Source organism: Mobula hypostoma, chromosome 22 (assembly GCF_963921235.1).
Source record: "Mobula hypostoma chromosome 22, sMobHyp1.1, whole genome shotgun sequence".
NCBI lineage: Eukaryota > Metazoa > Chordata > Chondrichthyes > Myliobatiformes > Myliobatidae > Mobula > Mobula hypostoma.
Window position 1 is genome coordinate 37,445,782 of NC_086118.1, and position 26,708 is coordinate 37,472,489.

Consider the following 26,708-nt stretch of genomic DNA (forward strand, 5'->3'; position numbering starts at 1 on the left):
TCTCACCTGAAGCCTGATTTTGATTTTAGGTCTACAGTGAGAAGCAAGCACAAACTTAAACCAACGTCATTGCAATACCAAGGAAAGGACTCACTTTTGGAGATGATTTCGTTCAAATGAAATTATCTCTGACAGGCTTGCTCTTGGTAAATAGATGGCATCCATAAGGCAATAGCTCCCTAAAAGTATTAAGAGCCAAGCATGGATCATGGAACTGTTGTCATTCATACACCACATCAGGGAGCAGTAATGTTCCCATCTATGGAGAAAATATACTGACCCACTTGAGCTACTACAAGAATCTACTGGTTTATTCATGTTAATCCTCAAATTTAATTACATACACTAACATGCTAGAATTTGAATTCAGGAATCTTGGGAGATATATCCAGTAGCAGATTTTCCCAGAAACTGCATTTGGCAGCTTGGTTTCTGAAAATAATTTGGCATTGATATTTTAAAATTTTACCCATCTAAGCCTACACCTATAAAGAAGCAAGGATCTAGCCACTAATATTACAGTAAACTTTATAGTTTAATTGACCAAATCAAAGAATTTTTGTGTGTTCGCACAACACACTAATAGTCAAGGATTTCATTCAGTATAACATAGTGAAGGTTGATTTGGTCCACCAGTAAGAAAGTTCCTTTTTTTTAAAAAATAATTTCAGCTTCACTAAAATGTTAATGGTGTGCAATTTGATGTCCACAAAAATTTAAACATACCTTTGTAGTGTACAAGGTAAAATAAATATTGCATTCAACTGTGCAGAGTAGCACTGTTTGTCCCACTCCCATCAGGGAGGAGGCTACGTAACATCTACAGTAGTCAGGACCACCAGAGTCAAAAACAATTATTTTCCTCAAGCAGCGAGGATGATCATCACCTTCACCTATTAACTCCACCACTACTTTATTATTTCCTGTCAGTCACCTTACGTATAGCCTAGTATCACTTTATGGACACATAATCTATGTATATAAGCTATCTTAAGTATTTATATTTATTGTGTTTATTATTATTATTTTCTTAATCTTTTGTATTTTTTGTGCTGCACTGGACCCAGAGTAACAACTATTTTGTTCTTCTTACACTTGTGAAGTCAGAGCCAAAGTAAAAGCAAAAGTGAGGACATACAAGGAAGCCAAAGCTAGTGGGAAGATAGCAGATTGGGAAGCTTTTAAAAACTTGCAGAAGGAAACTAAGACGGTCATTAGGAAGAAAAAGATGAATTATGAAAGGAAGCTGGCGACTAATATCAAAGAAGATACTAAAAGCTTTTTATAAAGGGTAAAAGAGAGTTGAGGGTAGATATAGGACCAAGAGAAAATGACGCTGGAGATATTGTAATGACGGACGCAGATATGGTAGAGGAACTGAATGCATATTTTGCATCAGTCTTCACAGTGGAATATACCGGACATTCAAGACTGTCAGGGAAGTGAAGTATGTGCAGTGAAAATTATGACTGAGAAGGTACTCAGGCAGTTTAATGTTCTGAGGGTGGATAAATCTCCAGGATCTGATGGAATGTACCCTTGGGTTCTGAAGGAAATAACTGGAGAGATTGCAGAGGCATTAACAATGATCTTTCAAAAATCAATAGATTGGCATTGTACCAGATGACTGGAAAATTGCAAATGTTACTCTGCTATTTAAGAAGGGTGGGAGGCAGCAGAAAGGAAACTATAGACCTGTTAGCCTGACATCAGTGGTTGGGAAGCTGTTAGAATCGATTGTTAGGGATGAGTTACGGAGTACCTGGAGGTACATGACACGGTAGGCCAAAGCCAGCATGGTTTCCTGAAAGGGAAATCCTGCCTGACTAACCTACTGCAATTCTGAGGAATTTACAAGCAGGGTAGACAAAGGAGATGCAGTAAATGTGGTGTACTTGGATTTTCAGAAGGCCTTTGAGCCTTTGACAAGGTGCCTCATATGAGGCTGCAGAGCAAGATAAGAGCCCATGGAATTATAGGGAAGTCGCTAGCATTGGTGGAGCATTGGCTGATCGACAGAAAAGAGAGAGTGGGAATAAAGGAATCCCATTCTGGCTGGCTGCCAGTTACCAGTGCAGTTCCACAGGGGTTGGTGTTGGGAACGCTGCTTTTTACTATGTATGTCAATGATTTGGATGATGGGATTAACGGATTTGTGGCTAAATTTGCCGATGATACAAACGTAGGTGGAGGAGCGGGTAGTGTTGAGGAAACAGAGAGCCTACAGAGAGAGACTTAGATAGTTTAGGGGATTGGGCAAAGAAGTGGCAAATGAAATACAATGTTGGAAAGTATATGGTCATGCACTTTGGTGGAAGAAGTAAACAGACAGACTATTATTTAGATGGGGAGAGAATTCAAATTGCAGAGATGCAAAGGGACTTGGAAATCCTTGTGCAGGATACCATAAAGGTTAACCCCCAGGTTGAGCTGGTGGTGATGGCAGCCAATACAATGTGGGCATTCATTTCTACAGGTATAGAATATAAAAGCAGGGATGTGATGTGTATTGTGCGCAGTTTTGGGCTCCTTATTTTAGAAAGGATATACTGACATTAGAGAGGGTTCAGAGAAGATTCACAAGAATGATTTCAGGAATGAAAGGGTTACCATATGAGGAATGATTGGCAGCTCTTGGGCTGTATTTCCTGGAGTTCAGGAGAATGAGGGGGGGATTTCATGAAATATTCCGAATGTTAAAAGCCCTGAACAGATTAGATATGGCAAAGTTATTTCCCATGGCCGGGGATACTAGGACAAGAGGGCACGACTTCAGGATTGAAGGGCATCCATTTAGAACAGAGATGTGGGTAAGTTACTTTAGTCAGAGGGTGGTAAATCTGAGAAATTTGTTGCCACGAGTGGCTGTGGAGGCCAAGTCATTGGGTGCATTTAAGGCAGAGATAGATAGGTTCTTGCCAGGGCATCAAAGGGTATGGGGAGAACACAGGGGAGTGGGAATGACTGGAAGAATTGGATCAGTCCATGATTGAATGGTATAAAGACTCGATGGGCGTAATGGCCTACTTCTGCTCCTATATCTTATGGTCTTATGTAGAAGAAATGACATTAAACAATTCTGAATCAGCAGAGAAACAGGTGCAGAAGGATGCAAGTAAAAGCTAAATAAAATTGCAATAAGAAATACCAACCAAACTTTCATCAATTGAAAACTAGTGAAGCATGTTACTGAATGCTGCAAAATTTCAGTTGGCAGTCACATACTCTGATAACTTTAATTTTTAGTGTTTGCACTATGCGTAAGTACATTGAGTTGAATTTTAAATGCTCTAAACCCTACCTCAAAGGAGTGAGGAACGAATTATTTTGTAATTGCAAATACTGCAGTTCATATTCTTCAATCCTACTTGACAATTTAATAAATTAAAAATACATAGTTTTGTATGTTACATAGAAAATGCACGAATGTGTTCCGAAAGCTTTAGGTCCTACTCAGTCCTTACAGTACTGTGACTCTGTCATTTGAGACAACAAAACTAGCAGCTTGGGTGGAATTCTGGTTACAATTGCCAGAGGAAATTAAACTAGAAAAATTATGTAGGTATAAATTTACTGTGACACTGATATAATTCAGGTTATTGAAAATGGAATAAAAATGCCAGCTTTCCTTAATTGTCATCCAGTCCTCTTGAATAGAATTGCCCCAAGCAACTACAATAGATTATAAAAATGCACTATTTTTGTACCTCAAAACTATTCATCTCCTGTTTTTTCTTCTCTCTCTCCCACTGTGAAAGTTGCTTAATTTTACACAGCCTCTCTCAGGAAGGATGAAAAAGTAATCCAGATTATGCCATTACAAGATAAATAGACAAAAAGGGTATACTTTAAATGGAAGGATACACCTTCTGTTCCCTTTCTGCCACAGGGAACACTGCTTCGCTGCAGAATACTCTACATCATAGAACACTTAATTGTTCCAATAAAAGATAGTACTTTGAGAAATGAAATGTTTCCTCATCAGATTATCTAGTTAATGATTTACTATGTGTTTGCATCTGAAAATTAACGGGAACTGGGGTAACATGTTTTAGAATATAATTTTCATAGGAACAGCTAAAGAAAAATACTGACTGTGTAACAGGCTGCTATGTTACTCACAAGTGAGGTACTTTATTTTTCAAAACAATTTCCCATACCAACACAATTAATAGTTTTGAAAGGAATAATGGCAGCTGGCAGTACTGGCAGTATAGTTGCACACAATTCAGAAGCACAGCCAAGATGAGGATTTAAAAACACAGCTGTTACATGACAAAACTTAATACTCACTAATATAACATTAGGAAATTGAACTCTGACACCAACAATCATGGGATGTTAAAATAGGAATTTACACAACTAAAATTAAAGGTATGGCATCAGCAGTTAACTCCGAAGGGGAGAATGCAGAGCAAAAGTAAACCCATTCCAGTTTCTACTCCGGAATAGGAAGAAACTAACCTGTGCAGAGAAACCATCTTTCTGAATTTTTCTGTAGATAAGGGCTGGACAAATAAAACAGATAAGACTCCCCATGGTAGCACCTGTCAATCCAAGGATAGTTTCCACTAGCAAAAGAAGAGTACAAGATAAGTGAATTAATCTTTGTTTAATGAACAAGTATACTAACAAACTAAGATAATTTTGTATTCATACAGTTTATAACTGAAATAAATAACTTGGTAACTTTAACTGAAAAACATTTTTGTCCAGAACAGCAAACCATACTCTGATTTTAGCTCGTTTTGATAAATATGCAAATTATTCTGAAAATAATCTAGCCACTATTGACAAGAGCCTGAAATGTCCTTTCAAATAAATATATCAGTTTTGCCAAAGCATCATGTTAATAAGAGTTTGACCAAGAATGAAGCAATTGATCAGTTGCTCAGTAGGTGGCATTTAAAGGCATCTACTGAGCATTCAATACCACTAAATAGCTTTTCCAAAATAGCGATGCATCTTCCCTTAGCCATTTCTGTGTTGATGTAACAGTGAAAAATACACTGCCTCTGTATGAACATGGTACCACTGGTATCAAAGAACAACTTATTCTTTAGCAAAAATTAATACAAATGCCGTTAAGATAATTGTATACACTTAAGAATACCTGTCAGACATCTACTTCCCACATCATCCATCTACACCAGTCTTGATCATCAAAATAATTTTTCTTTCATATAGAATCATTAATGACGGCAGGACATCTCTAATCACTTCACAGCTAATAAAGTTCATTTGATATGCTGACATGTCACAGAAGGAACCCGACAGCAATTCCAGTGCAACAAACTCACAGAAAAAGCAACACAACAATAACATAATTATTATATAATCTGTGGGATTTTTTTCAAGAGTGATTTTGATTAAACACTGCCAGTGCATCCTCCAACTCACAGGTGAGACTGCCTACACCAAGCTGTTTCTGGCTGAACTGTCAACAACCCAAGAACATTTCAGACGGTGAGAATTACTGTTTTAAAAGAGACAGGATAGGAAGGAATTTCAGAATCATGGAAAAACTGAAGTAATTGCAAGGTGATGAGTAAGCAGAATATGGTCAGCATAGGTTTAGTTGAGTTCATTTGGAAGCTGGCAGAGCAGCAGGGAGAGAAAGCAAGGCTTGATTGCTTCAAAAGGCATTGAAAAGGATTTCAGGAAGAAGATTGAAGACCAAGGTAAGGCAGAGCCAAGCTATATTACAGAATTAGAAATAGGCAATTTCTACATCAATGATGTTATGGGGTTGGAATTTCTGGTTAAAGACAAATGAGAAAGGAGCTATCAAATGGCCCATTTCAACCGAATATAGCAATGAAGAAACCTATGGAGCCACTGGTTCGGTGACAGGAGAAAATGATGATCAGGATGGAATGAAAATAGTAAAATGATGGGAACAATCAGGTCAGGCAGCATCTGCAAAAAGAGAAACAGTTAATATTTCAGTTTGAATGTCTTTCATCAAAACAAAGCACAACAGCTGTAATCTTATAAACATCTAATTAGAAAATTATGGCTGTCCCAATCTGCTTGTGGAGGAGTAGAAGACCTAGGTGACATTGGCTCACACTTAGAAGCAGACTTCATGTCTCCAAGTAATGTAACTAGGGTGGAAATGCAAACGTAGAAACAAGTATCGATTTTTTGAAATTTCATAGATAGCCAAACTCACACGCAACACAGCGTGGTGACTAATTAAGACAGACATTTCTTTTTTCTTCAATATTATTCCCTAGCTTTTGAAGATGGCATTTAATTTCAATCTTAAATAATAAACGAATTGGAAGCTAGTCATTAAGATGATTCACAGACAGGTACTGGAAAGTACAAATGTCCTTATTGTGCTTTACTGCTGAAACATCCAAGATGTTATCAGTTATACTATACATTTTAAGTTACATTAGAATAAATCAAAAGGCATAGCAATTAAGTCAGGGAATTACTAGCTCTGCAAGAGTTTAGAGTAATGTAACAATATATGTAACAATGTAACAATATATCATTCTAATGTTGTATCAATGTATGCATTCTGTCCTTTAACAGCTATAGGCAGGTACAATATATGAGCAATGCACACTAATACCGTCAATGTTTAGGATAGCTGCTTTGTATACTGGCAAGCACTTATAAATCACCATTTCAAGATTATTTGAATTGACATGCTTGTCGATCCTACGTTTCTCTAAAAAATGTCAGGAAAACCCAGGAAATGAATGTTACAGCTAGAAATTATTCCACATCTGCAACATGTAATAAACTAGAAAGAATAGAGGACAAGAAAATGAGAAACAAGAGGCTAATTAAACCCTTGAGCCAGCTCCTTATTTAATTTCACAACTCATCCGATCTTTGCCTCAAAATCACTTTCTCCTGCTCTCGTAACATCTGACTCCCTTCTCGTTCAAATATCTGTCATTCTCAGTCTTGAATATATTTAAAAGTTTCATCTCCACAGCTTTGTAAATTCCAAAAATTCACCCTTGGAATTCTGAAACTTTCACCTAATTCTCAACATCTCCCGCAAGGATACTCATCCTCAAAGTATCTGTCAACCCCTATTAAAACCTGAAATGCTTCAAAAAAAAACCTTCCATTATACTAAACCCCAATGAATGTAAGATAAACCTTTCATATTTCAATCCCTTTATCACTCAAATCAACTTGGTTAACTTTTACTCCATTATCTACAATGCCAGGATAATAATTCCTCAAATATGGAAACCCAATACAAGTACAGCACACCAGATGTAGATGCACCAGCAACCTGTAAACTTGCATCAAAACCTTTATCTTTCCAATAAAAAGCCAACATTCCATTAAACTACTGTTTCATATTCTAGGATACCTAGATTCCTTAGTACCACATTAAATTATAATTAGCTCACAACATACAACAAGTTAAAAGTCCTTCCAAAGGCTACATATCCTTTATTAAACTGAAAAAATAGCTAAGCACACTAGTGTGACACAACATTTTTATCATCAGAGCTAGACTAATAAACAGAATTAATTTTGAGGGGCATTTATATGAACAAAAAAAAAGCAATGAAATCCCAGTAAAGATGCACACTGCTGAAATTCCAAATATAGTTAGACGTTGGACTCCTCATGGAGGAGCAGAATTTTTCTCCGATTTCCCCATAACTAAACTGCAAATCTGCCCACTGAAGGTTCAGTGACTCATTTTAATAGACAGGGACAGCTCCATGGGAGAAAGCCACATTCCAGGTAATTTACATTTTTAATTTAATTTTAAATGTCATTGTTTAAGTGTTTTCTGAAGATTTAATAATTTATCAAAATCTAATTTAAATCTTTAAATGTTTCAATAACATGATTAATTTTTAACAGCAAATACTTTGCAATGTTTGTTAATGTCGCACATTGGTGAATATTCAAAGTCTTTTAACAGTTTAATCAACTCAAGTCAAGTCACTTTTTATTGCCATTTCGACCATAACTGCTGGTACAGTACACAGTAAAAACGAGACAACGTTTTTCAGGACCATGCTGCTACATGAACAATACAAAAACTATACTGAACTACGTAAAACAATACAAAATTACACTAGACTACAGACCTACCCAGGATTGCATAAAGTGCCCACAACAGTGCAGGCATTACAATAAATAATAAACAAGACATTATTCACAGTAGAGGGCAGTAGGTTGGTGTCAGTCCAGGCTCTAGGTATTGAGGAGTCTGATGGCTTGGGGGAAGAAACTGTTACATAGTCTGGTCGCGAGATCCCGAATACTTCGATGCCTTTTGCCAGATGACAGGAGGGAGAAGAGTTTGTATGAGAGGTGCGTGGGGTCCTTCATAATGCTGTTTGCTTTATGGATGCAGCGCGTGGTATAAATGTTTGTAATGGCGGGAAGAAAGACCCTGATGATCATCTCAGCTGACCTCACTATGGTGCAATTTCCGAACCAGGCAGTGATGCAGCTGCTCTGGATGATCTCAATACAACCTCTGTAGAACGTGGTGAGGATGGGGGGGGGGGGTGGAGGGAGATAGATGGACTTTTCTCAGCCTTCGCAGAAAGTAGAGACGCTGCTGGGCTTTCTTTGCTATGGAGCTGGTGTTGAGAGACCAGGTGAGATTCTCCGCCAGGTGAACACCAAGAAATCTGGTGCTCTTAACGATCTCTATGGAGGAGTCATCGATGTTCAGTGGAGAGTGATTGTTCCGTGTCCTCCTGAAGTCAAGAAGGGACCGGATTTGCTGATTACATTAAGAGGATATCTTTGGTGCCCAACATACTGCAATTGGTAACTGCATATAGTGAAATAGTAAACAGCTCACTGAGGCAGGATGCCGAACAAAAATATCTCTTCATTGCTCCAAACAACTGAACAGAACGTCCTTTGTTATCATTTGTCACAAAAGTGAAATGCTTCCCTATTTCTGCAACATTTTTCCAACTGAAGAGGCCAGTAATTCTGACGTAATGTAATATTAAGGTTACATCACTACACACGCTCACGTTAAATGGTAACTTCTGCCACAAACTCAAACAAGCAAATTCCTAGAAGGAAATTACCTAATGGTTAGGGAAAATGGTATTGGGACTTTAACTTATTGAGGCCATAGGTTAAAGTTTATGGATCACACAGAAAAACAAAATCATACATTGTAACAAGTCTGAGAAAAGCTGTCATGCCAAATCTCTACAAGAAATAAGAACTGTATGGAAACAAAATCACTTAGAGATGAGAGCTGTAGCAAGAGAATAGATCAGCTGACTGATGGAAGAACCTTTATTATTTTGCCTAGCCTCTGGGAGAAGCAAAAGCACTGTTGCAAAAACTGAAATTGTCCTGATGGATTTCTGCAAGAAAGCAAGACTATTACACCAGTTGAAGACTTTACAGGGTAGTTGCTGCAAGAAAGAACAGTATCACATCAACTACGTGTGACAAGCATTATAGCAAAGCATGCTGATCCAGGGTGTCCTCAGGAGATAGAATGCCCTGACTGCTATGGTAAACTATAGAATGAATCTGGGAACAAAGAAGGGAGTAACTGTGAAATTAAGACTAATGATGAAAGGAACTGGATGTGGCTCTGTATGCTAACCTACCTAAACATGATATGAATCATTTCTAAGAGATTTGGACACTGATGTGTCTCACTATGAGAAATGAATGCACCAGATTTATTTGTTGGGAGGTTTTTGTCCATCCTGAAGCAGCGTCAAGTAAGAGAACTGAATTCATAGCAAACATGAGAAATCCAAAGCATGTCACAAACAATCACTGCTAATTAAGTTTTGGTGGCACCACAATATAAAATAACCTGTTTCCATCCATATGTCGTTTAATAGGTATCTGTAGGAGCTACTCACTCAGAAGCAAAATTAAATTTTTGATTCTCAGTCTTAGGGGCAGATGGAAAGTAATATTTATTAGCTTAAAATACTCCAGTTACCCAAGTAGAATATTTAAAATTGCTTTTTTTTTTAGAAGCTTGAACTCTAAAAAGGTTCGGGTAGATAGAGGTACAGATTATATTCATATGGATTTCGTTGAGGTAGTTCAAAGAGGCCTGGAGCCATGGATTTCAATCGGGTAAGAATAACAACTAGGATTCTCCAGAGATCAAGTTTACAGTTATTGTCATTTCAATCATATACATGTATACAGCGACATAAAACAATCTTCCTCTGGACCATGATGCACAACAGTACGTATTATTCACGCACAATACAAAGAAATATTACAACAAATAAATTCAGAATCAGGTTTGGTATCACCGGCATTTGTCGTGAAATTTGTTAACTTTGTGGCAGCAGTGCAATGTAATACATGTCAATATAGAAAAACTGAATTATAGTAAATATATATTAAATAGTTAAATTAAGTAAGTAGTAGAAAAATAGAAATAAAAAAGTAGTGAGGTAGTGCTCATGGGTTCAATGTCCAGTCAAAAATCAGATGGCAGAGGGGAAGAAGCTGTTCCTGAATTGTTGAGTGTGCCTTCAGGCTCCTGTACCTCCTTCCTGATGGTAGCAATGAGAACAAGACATGACCTGGATGATGGTGGTCCTTAATAATGGATGCTGCTATTTTGAGGCATTGCTCCTTGAAGATATCCTAGATCAGGGGTCCCCAATCTTTTTTGCACTGCGGACCGGTTTCATATTGACAATATTCTTGTGGACCGACTGACCGGGGACTGGGGGGGGGGAGGGGGGGTGGCGGTAGGGTTGCCAGCGGACAAGAGTAGTAGTCAATTACGCTGGGTTTACCCCAAGAAAAACTACAATGACCATGAAGCCTTGCGTGGGCACCAGTGCGCATGCGTGATTTGGCATGCGTGTACGATTTTTTTCTACAAATCGTTTTTGGCGATTTTGTTGGGTGGGGAGGGGGGCTGTTAATCACGACAGAAATATCGGTGATAAGTGGCTAACACACTCAATTTCCTTTCTAAAAGGGTTTATCTAACGAATTTAATATTAAACACACAGCACATATTTTCCTCGCATGAATATAGTGATAAGTCAATTATCAGGGGAGCTTGAAGTAAGTGTTGAACGAACTTCCAGTAGAAGTGGTAGAGGCAGGTTCGATATTATCAAAGAAAATTGGATAGGTATATGGACAGGAAAGAAATGGAGGGTTATGGGCTGAGTGCAGGTTGGTGGGACTAGGTGAGAGTAGCGTTCGGCACAGAGTAGAAGGAGAGAGATGGCCTGTTTCCGTGCTGTAATTGTTATATGGTTATATAAGTCAATAGCATCATAACATTTTAAGTAACGTTTGGATATTAAACACGCAGCATGTGTTTTTCCCATATGAACATATAAAATCATTGCAACACACCACTATCGCTGAGTCAGTGGGAGCCCTGGGCTTGTTTTCCTGCAACAACACGGTCCTACCGAAGGGTGATGGGAGACAGCGATAGTCGAACGGGGTTCCTTATGTCCAGTCTGTTCCACAGTTTAGTTTTCGTTGCATTCATTGCAGAGATATGTTGGAACTGGAAGCAACATTTTCAGTGCTTTCGTGGCTATCTCAGGATTTTTAGCCTTGACTTTGATCCAGAATGCCGGCAGAGATGTTATGTCAAACATACTTCCCAGCCCGCCGTCATTTGCAAGCTCGAGGAGTTGATCTCCTTCCCGCGCTGACACGGATGACGCGCGGGTAATGACCTCGCGTGTGTAATGGCTCAACAGTGGGCGTGACAGGGAATGAGGGAAGGTGCAGCTGACTCATATCGCCAAATCATATAGCTTCCTCGCCGCCCGGTATCGCATGCTTTGCAGCCCGGTGGTTGGGGACCACTGTCCTAGATACTACAGAGGATAGTGCCCATGATGGGGCTAAGTTTACAACTCTCTGCAGCTTACTTTGATCTTGTCCGGTAGTGCCCCCCCACCGACCATACCAGACAGGAGTTACATAATAAGGTGCATTTATGCCACAAGTTAAAAAATAAAACAGTGTAATGCTTCTGGCGCTTCATACATGATGACACCTAGGTAGTGGCAGGGAGCTCAGTTCTCTCACGGCCTGGAGAAAGAAGCTATTTCCCATCCTAACAGTCCTTGTCCTAATGCTATGGTACCACCTGCCTGATTGTAGGGGATCAAAGATTGTTGGATGGATGAGAGAAATCATTAACAATGTTGAGGGCCCTATATACATAGTGCTTCTGGTAAGCATCTTGGATGGGTGGAAGAGAAACCCCAACGATCCTCTCAACAGTCCTCACAGGTCTTGGAGTTTGCTGATTAGTTTTGAGGGGATGATGGTGTTAAATGCTGAATTGTAATCAATAGAGCATCCTAATGTATGCATCTTTACTGTTGAGATATTCCAGGGTTGTGTGAAAGGCCAACAAGATAGCATCTGTTGTAGACCTGTTGCTTTGATGGTAAATTGAAGTGGATCCAAGTCGCCACTCAGACAGGTGCTGATGTGCTTCAACACCAGCCTCTCAAAACTCTTCACTGGGTGTAAGTGCCACTGGGCGATAGTCAGATATGACTACTGACAGGTATAGACAAGTTACCATGCTCTTCTTGGGCACCGGTATGATTGAAGCCTGCTTGAAGGAGGTGGGTACCACATGCTGCTGGAGCGAGAGACTGAAGATATCTGTGAATACACCAGTCAGTTGGTCAGCACAGATCTTCAGTACTCGGCCAGGTACTCCGTCTGGACCAGATGTTTTTCTTGGATTCGGTCTCTTGAAGTCCGTCCGTGCGTCATCTTCAGATACTGAAGATACAGATTTTATTCTCAAATTCACTACAGAACATCAAAATAGGACTAACCCACTTAGTTGGCGAAGATATTGTAAATTCACAAGGACTTCAATGGACCAGGGCTGCTTTAGGCACATTTGTGCTTGCAATATAGGTGAATAGCAGATGTGGGGAACTTACTGCTCACGGCAGATTCCATTTCACAAATGTGTGCAGATTCTGAGTTACTCTTTTGCAATTTCATTTGTTAGTTTTAATGATCTGTCATTTCACTTATCTGATGGGCACGTTCAATTCCATTTTTCTTCCCTACACCTTTGAAATGTCTCGGGACTTTCAAACTCAAGGCACAATATAAACTTAAGAAGCCCATAATAAATAGTTCCAACATCATCACCGACCACCAACACTACAGCCAAGAAGCAAATTAATTCAAGTTTTAAGTTTGTAGCCAGAAGATTGCTGGCCTACCTTACATAGTGGTCTGCAAAAGTTGTCCAATGACTACTACTGACCTAGATTGTCAAAATTGTGTAATAACACTTAATCTACAAGTAGACAATTTTACAATTTAGAATCACTGATAACGTGCCACTTCCATGAAAAGACATTGAATACAGATTCCAAATGTTGAGGGTTAAAAAAAAATCACATTTCAAAAATATAAAGACAATTTTTAGAGTTCTTAATTCTTTTCAAAACATGTTTAATATCTAAGTAACTTATTCCCATTAGCTTCTGCACAGTAGCTACAACTTAACATTCAGAAATTTCTGGATTCAATCCCCATTCCTGAAATGCCCAAATAACTAAGGTCAACTTATTAATTATGAATAAGTTCTGGACTATCAAAAGCGCCATTTATCAATAACATGTTCAAATAGATAACTTGCCCTTAGCAACTTAAACGGTGGAGCTTCCTGCCACCCTACCTCACTTTGACCCAATATTGATCTCCTCAACCAATATCTTAATGGATTATCTGCTCAAGTCATATTATGGGACCTTTGTATAACACAAAGTAATTATCACATCCCCTTGCATTAAAACAGCAACTACACTTCAAGGTGGCGAATTAGTTATGAAACCCTTTGGGATATTTTCTTTTCAAAATATACTTTATTCACTACTGTTATTTTCATGTGCTTTATGCCTCACAGTGGAATTCTCTTCATAAAATCTTATAGCATAGATGATCATTTCACCAACCGACTGCCAATTCTTTAAGGACATTGCAATTAGTCTCTATTCCCTATATTCATAAATTATTATATTAATAATTATTTATTATTCCCTATAGCCCTGTAAATTTATTCTTTATGTATATTTACAGATTCCTTCTGAAAGTTACTATTGAAATACCTCTCTGTACCCTTAGGGGAAAAAACAGCCCAAAATAAGTCCTCCCTCCAGCTTTTTAGTTGTATGTTTTTTTTTTAAACTCTCTCTCAAAAGCACCAATATATCGACATTTCCATTACTCCAGGGTGTCCACTTAATTCCTGTCTGAAGATAATTCAGGGAGTATGTGAATTTGTTTATAATAAACTTATCATTGAAGCCGTATATTCATTGTGCAGCTAATGTAAAGCAACATGGGAACCATGATTCTGCTATGACCATAACACATGCTCCTGCAGGAACACAAAATAAATCTTCAACTCTTTGCACCCTTAAGACTTATCAAATGAGATGAATTAAGCTGTATAGAGGTGAAATCATGTTTGCTGGATGTACTGCCAAAACCTTATTAAACTTAGACAACATAATTGCTTCATTCAACAGTGCTAGACTATGAGGTGGTCACATGCAGCTTAGATAGGCAGAAAGCTGACTGCTTGCAATTAATTCACTGGGTACCATTTTACAAGGACCTTTAAGTAAACTATTTGTACAATAGATTCAATAACTAAATAGTTGGAAAATATAAAGCAAAAACTTAATTTTTTTCATGCAATTATGTCAATCAGTCGATACATTACACAGGCTGAAAATCCAACAAGTGACACACCCAAGAAACAACTATACACAACTATTCAGTCTATAACCAGTACAAGCTTAAGCAACCAGGATAAATCTCCCACAGTTCTTCATAAAACCTGCTACTAGGCAAGGCATTTATAATTTCTTGGATGTCTGCAGCAGATCAACTGAAAATACTGCCACGATTCATTGATTTTCAGAAACTTCACAGAAAAACTTAGTACATACAAAATTTGCAACAATGGAAAACAAGATGAAAGACTGAGGTTGCACATTACCAAATTCTGGTGGTGCAAAATTGCCACTGCTTTGAAAAAAAATCTGAATATAATTGTTGCTAGAACAGGCTATTTTTTTCCCCATTATTAAGTTGTCAGGAAGAAAGAACAAGAAAGGCATTCTATCACAGTCAGGAGCAAACAGAGATTTGCTGTAGTTATTTAAAGCACAACACTTCTGCACATACATTTAATAAACCATTTAAGTAAGTCAATCTTACCATTAGGAATGAGAATTCCACCCAACATTGTGCCAAACACTATCGCTGCTGTAATGAGCTTAAACCGCAAAGGTGGCATGTAACCTCCTGCAGCAAAAGTGCCGTCTTTCTGCTGAAAGAAATGGAATGGTGGATTATTCCACAGCCTTCCAAGCATTAAGACCCCAAAATATAACCAAACGAATGTATAAAACCACATTTTGCAGTCAAAATCTGCTATCTTAAGATTTGAAATTAATAAAAGCATACTGTAAGTGAAGTCGCCCTGCTGAACAAAAAACATTGTTTGATCATTACACTGCACTATATGTTGAATACAACTGAATTATACAGTTAGTCTATTGGCATTGGGAAAGAAATAAATCTCATTGAATTATGTCATGTGCAAAGGATCACATCTGTGATGAGATTCAAACAACAGGAGGGAGCACATTATTGGAAATTTTCTCATTTATGAAATAGCACAGTGCAGGAACAGGGATGACCATGATGCCAATTAAATTATTAGCTTCTGCCTGCATTTGATCTGTTCCATTTATTTTCTGCCTGTTCAGATGTGAATCTAAAACCTGCAAATATCACTAGCATTTTCTACCATCTACTGTATTCCAGGCGCCTACTATTCTCTTTAAAAAAAAATTGCCTTGTAAGTTTCCTTTAAATTTTCTCTTTCACATTAGACCTATTCCCACTAGAATTTGACATTTACACCCTGGGCAAAAGCTTTGAACTATCTAACCCACTTTTGCTTCACATAATTTTATATTCTTCTATCAGGTTGTCCTCTGCACTCTCTCTATAGTACCCACATCCTTCCTGTAGGGAGGTGACCAGAACTAAACACCGAACTCCAAGTGGGGTTTAACTAAGGTCTTGCATAGCTGTTACATTACCCCATGGCTCTAGAGCTCAATCCCACTGTTGAAGGAGGCCAACACACTGTCAACCTGCGCAGCAGCTTTGAGTGTCCTATGGACATGGACCCCAAGATCTCTGTGATCCTCCACATTGCCAAAGGTCTTACTATTAATATCATATTCTGCCTTCAAATTTGACCTACCGAAATGAACCACTTCGCACTTATCTGGAACGAATTCCATCTGCCACTCTCAGTCCAGTTCTGCATCCTATCGATGTCCCACTGTAACCTCTGACAACACCCCCAACTTTTGTGTCATCAGCAAACTCACTAACCCACCCTTCTACTTCCTCATCCAGGTCATTTACAAAAGTAACAAAGAGGAGGGGTCCCAGAACAGATCCCTGCGGAACACCACTGGTCATCATCCTCCATGCAGAATATGAACCATCTACAACCATTCTTTGCCTTCTGTGGGCAAGCAGTTCTGGATCCACAAAGCAACATCTCCTTGGATCCCATGCTTTATTTTCTGAATAATCATTGCATGGGAAACCTTATCAAATGTCTTACCGAAATCCACATACACTACATCCACTGCTCTACCTTCAATGTGTTTTGTTACATCCTCAAAGAATTCAGTCAGGCTTATAAGGCACGACCTGCCCTTGACAAAGCCATGCTGATTATCCCTAATCAGATTATGTCTTTCCAAATGCTCATAAACCCTGCCTCTCAGGATCTTCTCCAACTTGCCCACTACTGAAGTAAGGCTTACTGGTCTATAATTTGATGGGTTATCTCTTCTCCCTCTCTCGAACAGGGGAGCAACATTTGCAACACTCCAGTCCTCTAGTACTTCTCCCGTCCCGACTGATGATGATGCAATGATCATCGCCAGAGGCTCAGCAATCTCCTCCCTCAATTTTCACAGTAGCCTGGGGTACATCTCGTCCAGACCCAGTGATTTATCTAACTTAATACTTTTCAAAAGCTCCAGCACATCCTTTCTCTTGATGTCTATATGCTCGAGCATTTCAGACCGCTTTAAGTCATCCCTACAATTGCCAAGGTCCTTTTCAGTGAATACTGAAGTATTCATTAAGTACCTCTGCTACCTCCTATGATTCCATGCACACGTTTCCACTATCGCACCTGACTGGTTCTACTCTCACACAGCTCATCCTTTTGCTCTTCACCTACTTGTAGAATACCTTGGGGTTATCCTTAATCCTGCTCACCAGGGCATTCTCATGGCCTCTTCTAGCTCTCCTAATTTTATTCTTAGGCTCCTTCCTGGCAACCCTGTAATCTTCTCCAGCTCGAACAGTAGTTTCTTGAACCTTTTGTATGCTTTTCTTTTCTTCTTAACTAGATTTTCAACATCCTTTGTACACCATGTTTCTTTTACCCTACCATCTTTTCCCTGCATCAATGAAACACACTAATGCAGAATGCCATGCAAATGTTCCCTGAATATTTTCCACATACCTGCTGTGCATTTCCCTGAGAACAGCTGCTCCCAAGTTTCTGCCTAATAGCATCATATTTCCCCCTACCCCAATGAAATGTTTTCCCAAATTGTCTGCTCCTATCCCTCTTCAACGCTATGGCAAACGAGACAAGAGTTGTGATCACTACCTTCAAAATGCTCTCCCACCGAGCGATCTAACTCCTGACCAGATTCATTTCCCAAAGCCAGATCATGTCCAGCCTCTCTTCTAGTTGGCTTATCTACATATTGCAGCAGGAAACCTTCTTGAACACCCCATCCAAACCGCTTGCTCTAAGGATATGCCAGTCAATACTAAGAAAGGTAAAATCACCCATCACAACAACCCTATTATTATTGCACCATTCCAGAATCTACCTCCATATCTGCTCCTTGATGTCTCTGTTATTATTGGGGGGGGGTCCATAAAAAACACCCAGTAGAGTTATTGGCCCCTTCCTGTTTCTGACCTCCACCCACACTGACTCAGTAGACGATTCCTCCATGACTTCCTCCTGTTCTGCAGCCGAGATACTATTTCTGATTAGCAATGCTACACCCCCACCTTTTCTGCCTCTCTCCCTGTTCTTTTTGAAACATCTAAAGCCCAGCACAATCAGCAGCATTCAGTCAGCTGAGACATCCAAGTCTCTGTAATAGCCACAGCGTCAGAGTTCCACGTATTGATCCGCGTTCTAACTTCATCCATCTTGTTTATGATATTCCTTGCATTAAAATAAACACATCTCAAACCATCTGGCTGAGTGCATCTTTGCTCTATCACCTGCTTATCCTTCCTCACGAATTCCCTACTCTCTACTTGAGCACCAACCATACCATCCTCTGCCTCTTTACTGTGGTTCCCACCCTCCTGCAAATCTATTTTAAACCCTCCCCAATAGCATTGGCAAACCTCCCTCCCAGGATATTGGTTCCCCACCAGTTCAGATGCAACCTGTCCCAGTTGTACAGGTCACTCCTTCCCCAGAAAAGGTTCCAATGATCCAAGAACTTGAAACCCTGCCCCCTGCACCATCATTCGTCTGCACTACCTTCTGTTCTGACCTTCCCTAGCTTTGCACTGGGTATAATCCAGAGATGACCACTTTGGAAGTCCTGCTCTTCAGCCCCCTTCCTAATTCCCTAAACTTACTGCGCAGGACCTCTACCCGTCTCTTGCCTATGCCATTGGTACCAATACGTACCACGACCTCTGGCTGCTCACCCTCCCCTTCAGGAATATTCTGCAACTGCTCAGAGACATCTTGGACCCTAGCACCCAGGAGGCAACACACTACCCTGGCGTCTGTTTTGCTGCCGCAGATCTCCTATCTGACCCCCTATCAAGTCCCCTATGACTATCGCTCCAACTGACTTCACCCTACCCTTCTGAGGCTCAGAGCGGACCACAGTGCTATTGGCCTGGTTGCTGCTGCCTTGCCCAGATAGGTTATCCCCCACATCAGTATCCAAAGGGGTATTCCTGTTGCTGAGGGGAATGGCCACAGGGGACCCTGCACTGACTTCTTTCTCCCTTTACCTCTCTTGGTGTTCGCCCATCCACTCCCTGAAGTTTGCACTCTGGGTGTAACCACCTGCTCAAACATCTTATCTATCAATTGCTCCACCTCCCGGATTACCCTTAGCTCATCCAACTCCAGCTCCAGCTCCTTAATGCGATCTTTTAGGAGCTGGAGTTGGCTGCACTTCCCACAGATATAGTCAACAGGGAGACCATCGAAAATAAGTTTCATGAAAATACATCTCAATGGCATGCAATAAAACAGAGTCAACATGTGAAGCAATGGGTTTCAAAATTAAAGTAGCTTAAAGCATGTGCAATAATATTCTTCATCTTTTAATGTCACTCCATTTTGTGTACGTTTGAAATCTGCTATATTTATACTGTACATTTACCTGCAATTGTTCAAAGAGAAAAGTGTTCAGAGCTTGTCTACAAGGAAGAATCATCATAGGAAACCCCACAGCAACAGACATCATAAATCCTACACGAATCATCTCTGTGACTATGTTGGAGGGGAAGTTCATCATAACATTCCCAGCAATATTATCAGTATAGCTGATATAGCCAAAAGATCCAACCTGTAGGATAACAATATAATCACAGATATTACAACATGGTTACTTTAACTGATTAAAGCTGATTACATGATTAAATTTTATATTCATTCAATACATATTTGTGTTTGCAATGTATAAAGGTGCACCCCATTCAAAAAATTGTAAGCATTGAAATAATAACAGTTGATTTATTAGAAGTATACAAATTTTGGTGATAACAAAATAAAGAACTATTCATTAGGAATACTACATTAAAGGAATAACTATGAGAGTACATTAAACCTATTACTAAGAAACACAAAAGTTGCCTTTAAAATTCAACGTAAACATTCTGCTCAAGGTTATGATGAAATAGCAGCCATATAAAATAATTGCAAGCCATGCAGCATTTCAAAGCTTTAGTTAAGCTTACACTAGCCTAAAGTTTAAAGAGGAACTAATGTATAACCTCACTATCTGAATTCTCTGCACTTCAGATTCTGCAGATCACCCTACATAACACTTAAGGCAAATGGTCACTGCTCACTACTAATGCACATCTTTCAAATAAGTCTGGGAGAAAAAATGCAAATATCCACATTTGCTTTTATATGGAACAAGTTCAACACCACTAGCAACGTCAGCACTTATTGTCCATTCCTACATGCACTTTAAATCTATTTTGTTTGCTAGACCTTATAAGCCCTTACCAATTTTATCCATTGAAAATTTAAAGCAATCATTTTACATTACATATGATGCTCTTCGATCTTTTTACTAGCCACAACACTAAAACACAGACAAATTTAGCCCAATTCTTGAATTGCAATTTGATTCAAAGAGCAGCTGTCGGAGGCCTCTGCACTTGCTGATCGATTGCTCCCACTCTTTCTCGATGGTAAGAGAGAGCCAGGGAACTCAAAATAAAAAGCAATACTTCAGACAGTGACTGTAACATCGAAACAGCGACTGTTTGTCTCCCCTCTCGCTGTGGATGAAGCGACATCTGTCTCCTCCTCATCAGTGAGAGAGAGAAACCTGAGGGATGTCCAAGTGTTGGAATGAACAGCTAGTTTTTGATGTACTGTAGTCCATGGTCTCTCTTTGAGGGCTCTGCTGTTGCTTGCACGGTAGGTATGCTGATGCTTTATGCTAGAATAAGTGGGGGGGGCCCGGGTTGATGCTGCTTGTGCGTGGTAGGGGAAAGGGGGCTTTGTGGCTCTTACATTTTTTTCGGCCATTCTTTGGGGGTTTCCTTCTGTTTCAAGGATGTCTATGGAGAGTAGGAACCTCAGGTTGTATATTGCATACATTCTCTGATGTTAAATGGAACCACTGAACCATTCACTTATTATTTGAAAATCTAGCGATGCTATATTACACATGCTCTGTAATTCATTCCTAATAGGATTTATTTCTATTAAAATACTCAAGTTGCATTCAGTATATATAAATAAGACACTTACAGTCATGTAAAATGTATTAACAACATTGAGGGCTGATGAGAAGATAGTACTCATTCTTTTCACAGATGGTTCATCCAAACTGTCATAAGTCGGCAACACTTGACTATAAAGAAATGGTGAAAATGAATTGATAATTCCTACCAACATATTCAATTTGTAGTCTCTCCAACATATAAACAAGAAACGAACTTGGATCACTAACACTTTCTCTTTAATATAGGTCACTGCATATCAATATTTGAATCAGATAAGTAGTTGGAACTATGGGTACTAACACCTACAAGCCTGCAAAATACCAATGTTTGAAAACCACCAGATAATGCAGAGATAACTCAAATGACAAGTTCAAAGAGAAACTGGCAACTGAACAAAAAGTTAATTTTAGAAAAAAAATTAAGTTTCCATGAAACTGTGAGCTAAATTCCTAACCCATACTTATGTATTGGAAGAACATTTAGTGCTAGTCGATAAAAAGGAGCTCTCCCAGTATCATCTCAACCACACTTCCTTCCAAAAATTAATTAATTCTTCAAGGACTCTTAATCTCATATTCTCAATATGTATTGCTTATTTTTTATTAGTTTTTTTTGTATTTACACTGTTTGTTGTCTTTTGCACACTGGCTAAACATCCAACTTGGTGTGGTCTTCCACTGAATCTATTATGGTTATTATTCTATTATAGATTTATTGAGTATGCCTACAAGAAAATGAATCTCAGGGTTGTATAGGGTGACATATATGGATGTGTTGGCACGTGGCCAAGTGGTTAAGGTGTCGGTCTAGTGATCTGAAGGTCGCTAGTTTGAGCCTCAGCTGAGGCAGCGTGTCATGTCCTTGAGCAAGGCACTTAACCACACATTGCTCTGCGACGACACCGGTGCCAAGCTGTATCGGCCCTAGTGCCCTTCTCTTGGACAACATCGGTGGCGTGGAGAGGGGAGACTTGCAGCATGGGCAACTGCCAGTCTTCCATATAACCTTACCCAGGCCTGAACCCTGGAAACCTTCCAAGGCACAAATCCGTGGTCTCACGAGACTAACGGATGCCTACAACTTTGATAATAAATTTATTTTGAATTTTTTATACTTTCTTTTCAGGATTATAAATTCAGGATTGCAAATAACAAATTTATATTTGCCTATGAATGCAATTCAGAGTATAAAATATTAAGGCTTTTGAACAGTTTTTATAATGATCTAATTATTTTCTAGAGAAAATGTTGAATCTGAATATTCGCAAACTTTTCAGGAAAGATTTTTATTTCTATAATGTCTGGCCCATTTTATTTCATCCCAATGAACTTTACAACAAATGAAGAAATGTAATGCAAGATAATCAACAGATGATTTGCAGACAGCAAGTTCAAACAATTAGCAATGCAATCATCAGATAATTAGTTTCAGTGATGTTTATTCTGGTTTTAATATTGGCCTCAACACTGGTTCTGCAATGAAATACTAGCTGTAGAAGCTTGCATCTCCAAGACAGTAGACAGGATCTCAGTTTAACATCTTATGTGATGACAGTGCTCCTTCAACACTAGAGTTAGTCCCATATTTTTAGAGCGAGATCCAACACACCATCTTCCAGCTCAGATGGAGAATGACTCTGAGTGACCCTTAGCAAAAAGTTAACCATAAAGAATACTTCATCACAGATGATGAAGTATTAGGTTTATTTTGCAATTTCAACAAATTTGAGATAAAGTGTGTGTGTATATATATATTATACACACACACACGTTGGCAAGGAACAGATTTAAAAAGCAATCTTATATTTAAAAATGTTTAAAGTAGCTAAGATTTTGGTTGGCTACAGCTACTGCAAAATTGACTCAGCCAGTTTGCTTAACTGTAGCAGAATAAATTTTTGTTGCTCAGGAAATGATACTTGATACATTTAAAGCACTACCTTTTATGAGGATACATCAAAACGTTATCAAACAAGCTTAATTCAGTCCTTATAAAAAATGCATAGATAAATGGATCTCCATTTTACACAAGCAAAAGATTTCACTTCAGTGGATAATGTGAATTCAGCAAAAACTATTGCTGTTTTGTATTATATCACTATGAAAGGTAACCGCAAATGGAAGTCTTTCAATGCCTCCAATTTCAAATTCTTGTCCTCATTTAAATCCCTGTGATTTCAGCCCTATTTTTTTTCAGCTAACCTACTCCACCAACAAACTTTTCATATTCAACCTGAGCAATCCTCTCTTTTGTTCCATTATTGATAACCATGTTTAGAAATACCTAAAATGTAAGAATTTCCTCAATCCTATAAACCTCTAAGCCATCTACCTAATGATGCTCTCAAATTCTGCCTCTGATCAAGTTTTGGTCACAAAAAATGTGAAAACAAAGTACTTACGATTGACAGGCAAATGACATGCCATAGATGGGAATGCATCGAAATATTCCATCCCAGCGAATATAACCAACTCTTCTCAGCCACTCACCACTGAAGAGACCGTGTTTAAATGACGACAGCACAATCTGTGGGTGAGGAACACCAAAGGTAACAACTAATAAATAATGTTCAGAGCAGAATTTCATTGACAAATGCCATGAACTTAATCGTGAGCATAATATAAACAAAAATGTTTATTCGGCCCACTGCATCCATTCACAAAAATCTCTAAATGATTTTTTTATTAAAATGATTCCAGAGCTTTCACCCCATTCTGCTAGATGACTTCTTGACTATCCTGACATTTCTCCTCCATCTGACTTTCAACAATTTTAGCCCAAAGCACATTGTTCTATTCTTGAGATTTAAAGCTATTTAAAAGGGAAATCTCTTACACTAGTTAAATTCTTCCTAAGGGCATCACTCGGGTGCTTCTTTTTGAGGCTAAAAACTTAATTTCCCGTAATTAATAACCCAAATATCTCCTGGCTGGTCTCAACATTATGTCTATTCCTTACAACTTTATGTCCAGAACTTAATGTTACACAAGGCATAATTTTTATCATAGCACTTTAGAGTTTAAGAAGTGACCTTGCCACAGTTCAGCTGTATCCATTCATTCAAATTAAGAACCTGTAAACTAAACCACAAGTCACATACAAAACATTTAAAATCTAATGCAATTGTATCCCAACATTAGCAGGACGTATTTCATAAGTGCACTCCATCTCATTGTGGGATTTATGATTTGATGCATTATAATGACTCATTCCAAGTCAATGAAAGAGACCACTGATTACTGTAATGTATTAAATGCATTACAGATCAATGCAGCAATTTTTTGCAGTTCAAGGCCATATATTGCACCAAGTTTCAAAGCCAAACCTCAGCCAGGCTAGAAGAACTTTAGGGCATCAAGGAAAACATCATGGGATTTCATATGGGAAGACTGGACTGAGCTGCTCATGAAAATCATTATTTTGCTCAAATGGGAAAACATTACAGAGAAATCTTATGCTGTATTAACAAACTTTTGGCTGAAAATGGGGAAGGTGGGTGGGGGAGGAAGGGGATGAAGTGAGAAGCTTGAAGTTGATGGTCAGGAAAGCAAAAGGACTGAAGGAGGAATCTGACAGGAATGGGAGAAAAGGGAGGAGCACAAGAGGGAGGAAATGGGCAGGGGAGAAGTGAAGGGGTAAAAGGGCATCCGGAATTGGGAACTGAAAAGGGAGAAGGGGGAGGGGAATAAATTATCAGAAGTTAGAGATATGACATGTTCATGCCTTCAGGCTGGAAGCTACCCGGACAGAATATGAAGTGTTACTCCTCCAACCTGAGCATGGCCTTACTGTGGCAGTAGAGAAGGGCATAGACCGACGTATCAAAATGGGAATGGGAAGTTGAATTAAAGTGGGTAGCTATTGGGAAATTCCACCTATTGCAGCAGATGGCATGAAGGTGCTCAATGAAGCAGTCACCCAATCTGTGTTAGGTCTCACCAATGTAGAGGAGGCTGCACCGGAGTACCAGATACAACCCCCACAGATTCACAAGTGAAGTGTTCCCTGACCATGAAGGACTGTTTGGGACCCTGAACGGTGGTGAGGAAGGAAATGAAGTGTAGCATTCGCTCACTTGCAGGGATAAGTGGCAGGAGGGAGATTCAGTGGGGAAGGATGAATAGACAATGGAGTCATGGAGAGAGCAAAGCCTGTAGAGAGTGGACGGGGGCGGGAGGAGGGATGTATTTAATGGTAGGTTGAAGATGGCAGACATTGAGGAGAATAATGTGCTGGATATGGAGCTTCATGGGGTTGTAGATAAGGCCAAGGGGAACTTCATCCTTGTTACAGCAATGGGAATTCAGCTCCCATTTGTTAAAAAGGAAAGGATATTAAAACGCTCAGCATAATGACCTAGGAATAAAATCTTATATGGTAAGCAAATACTGCATAATATATTTTTAAATACATTAATACATTGAATCTTTTCACTATATAGTAATATTTTAGGAATTAACTGCTCAATATTACCTTAGAAAGATCAAAGCCAACTCCAATTACAACTTGAGGCATAATCAGCTATGTTTAAAATCTGTTCACCGAATTGCTGTGATCAAACAGAAGAAAATTGAAAATATTCTAGATAACTAGACAGCAGGATACTTACCACAAACATGAAGAGCGTGTAGAATATTAAAGCCATAGCACTGAAGGATTGGATGGAAGCCATCATATTCCTCTGTAAACTCAATGGCAGCACTATAAATACAGAAACAGCAAACAGCAAGAACACACGGAATCCTTGCGTTACCTAAAGCAAAAAAAGGCAGTAAAGCTAAAAAGTCACACTTTTCTTACCCACGGACTAGACACAGTAGATTTTTCAAGAGACATTTTCCTATAGTAAATAGACGACAAGATCTAAAAGTACATTTAACATATAAAACTGGTTGACATAACTAAAATGTACTTCCAGTACGCAGATAAAATAACCAAAGTGAATCCTAAATGGTTTATGGTTGTGACTTGAAATCCAAGATTAAATTCTATTTATCATATTTTTATTACATAAAAGTTCAATTATGTCAGTTAAATGCAGCATTAGAAGTATAAAACTTAAAACTCAAGGGCTTTTGTGTAGTTGGACCATTTGACCATAAAAAATTCAACCTAGCTAATCCCCTAGAGAGGAAACAAAAAATGGATTGCAGAAGTTACTCTGTTCGGAGTTATAGATGAGTTCATGGGGTATTCAGTGAACTCAGGTTCAGAATCAGGTTTAATATCACTGGCATATATATGTCATAAAAATCTGTTGTTCAACTTTTGATCACTTGAACCCCCAAAGAAATGGGAATTTTACATAACGTAAATCAATTGGCATATTTGCATGACTTTAACATCCTTTAATGAGAGTACATAATCTCTAGATGCTAATGAAACTGTAATGAACTAGGTTTGCAGTACCAATCAACTTTTAAAATACACAGTACATACACTTTTCATCTGGTTGCAGGGATTTTGTTATGTAATTGTGGCCCTCTTTAACTTTAAGTCGTCCAGTACAACAGTCACTCCAGTATTGTGTTTATTTCTGGTTGCCTAGCTATAGGAAGGATGTCAATTAAGCAAGAAGAGGTGCAAGATACAGAGAAACTAGACAGGCTGTAGCTTTTCTCCCCCTGAAATTTAGAAAACCTTAT

The 26,708-nt window shown here is 38.8% G+C and overlaps 1 protein-coding gene across 1 annotated transcript in view; it reads right to left on the bottom strand.

The window, feature by feature from the left end:
- Nucleotides 1-26,708, bottom strand: part of slc38a10 (solute carrier family 38 member 10) — a 118,420-nt gene that overhangs the window by 64,085 nt on the left and 27,627 nt on the right. The window contains exons 5-10 of the mRNA XM_063074457.1: nt 25,673-25,816; nt 23,465-23,589; nt 21,089-21,191; nt 19,479-19,664; nt 15,211-15,322; nt 4,465-4,571 (exon numbers count right to left, since the gene is read on the bottom strand). Of these exons, the coding sequence (XP_062930527.1) occupies nt 4,465-4,571; nt 15,211-15,322; nt 19,479-19,664; nt 21,089-21,191; nt 23,465-23,589; nt 25,673-25,816 (777 nt within the window). The remainder of the gene's footprint in view (nt 1-4,464; nt 4,572-15,210; nt 15,323-19,478; nt 19,665-21,088; nt 21,192-23,464; nt 23,590-25,672; nt 25,817-26,708) is intronic.